The sequence below is a fragment of the Arachis duranensis genome, chromosome 2 (genome assembly GCF_000817695.3).
Source record: "Arachis duranensis cultivar V14167 chromosome 2, aradu.V14167.gnm2.J7QH, whole genome shotgun sequence".
Classification (NCBI taxonomy): domain Eukaryota; kingdom Viridiplantae; phylum Streptophyta; class Magnoliopsida; order Fabales; family Fabaceae; genus Arachis; species Arachis duranensis.
The window spans coordinates 91,138,500-91,142,833 of NC_029773.3; the positions used below are offsets into that span (position 1 = coordinate 91,138,500).

The 4,334-nt window shown below is 46.8% G+C and overlaps 1 protein-coding gene across 1 annotated transcript; it reads right to left on the reverse strand.

Moving 5' to 3' along the window:
• Window positions 1-586: 586 nt before the first annotated feature.
• LOC107476106 (uncharacterized) lies at window positions 587-2,722 on the reverse strand. Its single transcript, XM_016095854.1, has one exon. It carries the CDS (start codon window positions 2,720-2,722, stop codon window positions 587-589), a length of 2,136 nt encoding a protein of 711 aa, XP_015951340.1.
• Window positions 2,723-4,334: the final 1,612 nt, after the last annotated feature.

The following is a 4,334-nucleotide window of genomic DNA, read 5'->3' on the forward strand; positions in this document are numbered from 1 at the left end:
CCTTATAGCAGAAAGTTCCTCCTGGCGTTATGAACGCCGTCTTGTCCTCGTCTGGGCGGTGCATCGGTATCTGATTGTAACCGGAGTAGGCGTCCATGAAACTTAGATACCGATATCCCGCCGCGGCGTCGACGAGCGCATCTATGTTTGGGAGGGGGAAGCAATCTTTGGGGCATGCTTTGTTAAGGTCAGAGTAGTCCACGCACATTCTCCACCTGCCATTGTGTTTTTTCACCAATACCACATTTGAGAGCCACGTCGAGTAGTCCACTTCCCGTATGAAGCCTGCTTCTAGGAGGTCGGCCGTTTGCTTGGCTACCTCCTCTGCTCTTTTCGCCGACATCTTTCTCCTCCGTTGAGCCACTGGGCGTGCTTCCGGCTTGACGGCTAGATGATGTGAGATGATTTTTGGATCTATGCCCGGCATGTCGGCTGGTGTCCAGGCGAACAAGTCCCTGTTGGCCCTTATCATCTCAATCAAAGGCTCCTTCAGCTCATGTGGGAGGTTCTTGTTAACGAATGTGAACTTTTCCCCTTCGTCACCGATTCTAAACTTCTCCAGGTCCCCTTCTGGTTCCGGCCTCGGCTAGTCCTCTACTCTGGCATCAAGGTCGGCTAGGAATACGCCGGATGCTTCCTTGGACTTCTTTCTAAGGGAAAGGCCGGCGTTGTCACAAGCGACCGCCGTCTCGAGGTCTCCTCTTATGGTCCCTATGGATCCATCATCGGTAACAAACTTCATAACCAGCAGCTTGGTGTTGATTGTGGCTTCAAAATCATTGATCGTTTTTCTTCCCAAGATGATGTTGTAGGCTGTGGAGTCTCGGAGAATTACGAACTCGGCCATCGCCGATCTTCGGCCTTGCATCTGTCCCACCGAGATTGGTAGGGAAATGACTCCGTCCGGTTTGATGAAGTGGTCGCCTAACCCGATAACCCCGTGCTGGTGAGTCGTCAGGTCGGCATCCTTTAGCCCTAGTGCGTCGAACACGTTGCGGAACATGATGTTTGAATCACCTCCTGTGTCGACAAGGATCCGTTTGACGAGGCCGTTTCCCACTCTGGCCGTTATGACCATGGGGGGATTTTCCGGGGCGTCGCTGAACCATTGGTCTTCTGGGTCGAAGGAAATGGACGGAGGTTTTTTGGTACTTTGCACCGGTGGGGATGAGATCGCCAGAACCTTGGCGTCTTTCTTGTGTGCCGACCGAGATTTTGGTGCAGCGTTTTTTGCCGTTACCACGTTTATCACAGTGAGGCCATGGTCTCTGTCTTCGGGCTCCTGTCGCCGCTTGGCCGAGCGTGTCTTGCCTTCCTCGTCTTGATCACGATAGCGCCTTCTCGGCTCCCTGATGAGATGGGAGAACGCTGCTAGCTTTCCTTCCCTTATCGCCTGTTCTAGTGCATCCTTCAGGTCGAAACAGTCCTGTGTTTGATGGCCATACCCCTTATGGTAATCACAATAAAGGTTCTTGTTTCCACCCGTACGGTCCTTAAGTGGTCGAGGCTTCGGAAGAATTCCCTTCTCAGCTATTTGTTGATACACTTCCACGATGGGGAGGGTGAGTGGAGTGTAGTTAGTAAATTTTCCGACTCGAGGGAACGGCCTAGGTGCTTTGTTTGATGCCTCCTCCCTGGCCTTTTCTTTTGCTCTCTCACCGTCGCCACCGGACTGCCGAGCCTGGCCGTAACCGGACTGCCGCTTATTGGCAGCCACGACTCGGCTGACTTCCTCGTCGTTTATGTACTCCTTGGCCACCGTCTGGATTTCATGCATTGTCCAAACCGGCTTCGTGGTAAGGTGTTTTTGGAAGTTCTCGTTGAGGAGGCCGTTCGTCAGGCAGAGACTGGCCACCGAGTCGGTTAAGCCGTCGATTTCCAAGCATTCGTCATTGAACCGATCTAAGTACCTCCTGGTCGGCTTTCCCTGTCTCTGGGTTACCCCAAGAAGGTTGATAGGATGCTTGGCCTTTGCTATTCGCGTTGTAAATTGAGCCAGGAATGCACGGCTGATGTCTGAGAAATTGTAGATGGAACCTTGAGGGAGGCCGTTAAACCATCTGATCGCTGGTCCTGCTAGGGTTACCGGGAAGGCGCGGCATCTTACTTCGTCGCCTACTCCCTCTAGATTCATCCTGGCTTCGAAGGCCGTGAGATGTTCTAGAGGGTCTTGAGTTCCGTCATACCTCATGTCCGTTGGTTTGTCGAAGTGTTTCGGCAACCGGACCTCGAGGATAGATCGGTGGAACGGGGTGACACCCATTATGACGGGTTGCCGTGTTCTCTCGGATCTCCCTTCCCCGTCCTCGTGACCTCTTGCTGCTCGGCGGGTTGGTCTGCCTCGAGAGTAGATGATCCTGTCATTTCGCCTTCTTATTATGGGTGACTCCTCCCGCGTGCTCTCCGCTTCCGTCCGGGAAGCGGATGTACGCCGCTGGCGGCTTCGGTGAGAGTCTTCCTCCTCGCTCCCGGGAGATGGGGTAAAGCTGGGATCGGTAGACCGTCCATCCCGCTCCCGGTCGGCTAGCTGTCGCTCTAAGTTCTGGACTCTGTGGCGTAGCTCCTGCATTATTATGGCGCTATCGCCACCCATTCCCCCGAAGGGTCGTGTCCTCGTGTGTTGTTGGGGGGACCTCCGCCGCCCCCTCAGTGAAGCGACGGAGGCTGCCCCCTCCGCTCCGGCTGCTCGAGCTTGGTCACCAGGACCCAGCACGACTTCCATTTAGGCAGGAGTCCCCACAGACGGCGCCAATGTTCGTTGGTCGGGTTCCGAACAGATCGGGTGGACAGATGCAGGGGTGAGGACGCCTTAGCTCGGGTCGCACTGCTTACGGGTAGTCGAGTAGCCGAGCACTTGTCTTGGAGAGATGATGAGGGGGGGTGCCACCTGCAAAGACACTCCGACGCTCAAGTCAGCAATGCGCAGGCGAGCAGAGTAAAGGGTGGAAAGATGTGACGTACCTCGGGGGAAGAGCCAATCTTCCCCTTATATACATGTCAGTAGTGGGCCCCCTCATGGGACAGGCCCATATTTCCAAGGGTGCTGTCCTGCAGCCGTGTGTGAGCCGTACAGGACGCGTGTCCGGGTCGGTTGGAGGGCGCGTGTCCGGGTCGGGTATTGATTGGGTCGGGTCGACCCGCGCGGATTTTGGTCCGGGCCGTAACACTATTTTATCGATTTTTTGCAAATAGAAAGTAATTTGATATTTAGTAGCCTGGAAATGAAATTTATTTTTTTATGAGTATCAATTTTTATAAAGTGTATCAAAAAATCTTTTTATTGAGTAAAATAAAAGAAAATCTAAAAAATAAACAAAATAAATTTTAAAAATAAATTAATTAAATTTAAAATAAAATTCTAAATAAATTATTTTAACAGGATCGAAGGATTTTGAAATCGAAGAAATAAAATACTAAACTTTGAAAGGAAAATAAAAAAAGATAAATGTGCTTGAAAAATAAAATTATAAAAAAAATAAAGATTACAAGAAATGTAAATGAAAAAGAAAGGCATGAAAAAAATTTTACAGAAAAATAACTCGAACGCAAACTTAGAAAGTCGCTGAGAGATGAGTGTGCTTGAGTGTTTTTCTAAAGCAAAAGTTATAATCCTTTTCTCATCGATCTTTCATTTATTTATTGAAGTACTTGGCCAATCAAATTCAAGAGTAATTTCCACATGTGCTAATTTTTAAGCAACTGCTCTTTTTGTGCAATGTGGATAATTGCCTAAAAACAACTTCAAATAATCTTCATTCTTCAACTAAGTACATCGATTAGCTTCTGTCTCCCAGTTTTCAAAAAACCCTTTTCGATGCGAACTCTATTTCTCGAGATAGAAATTCCTCATACTTCGACTATGGTATTTTTTCAAAATCAAATATTTTAATCAACAATACCTTTATTAAAAAAAACAGGAGAACTTACTTTATTTTAGTATTTATTAATTATTATAATAATTAATAAATATTAAATAAAATAAATTTTAATTATTATTATTATTTTTTTTAGTATTATCGCATATTAAACCACTGAACAAAGTACTTTAATGGAAAAAAAAAAGCCGATGGTTTAATTTATATTAAACCTTGTTATTATTTACATCAAATCAAAGTACTTTCATATCATCAACTATATATAGTGAGAAGAGAATGATTTAGGATTGGACCAATTAAGCTAAGGAGGTATCTTCTTAGCCATGCATTCCACAATAATGATGATTATTGTATAAAAATACAAATTGAATTTGTTTTTCGATTGTCAACAATTGGTAGCAATTTTCATCCGATGACAATCATGATAAGAATGATCAATCAACAAATTAAATGAGTATA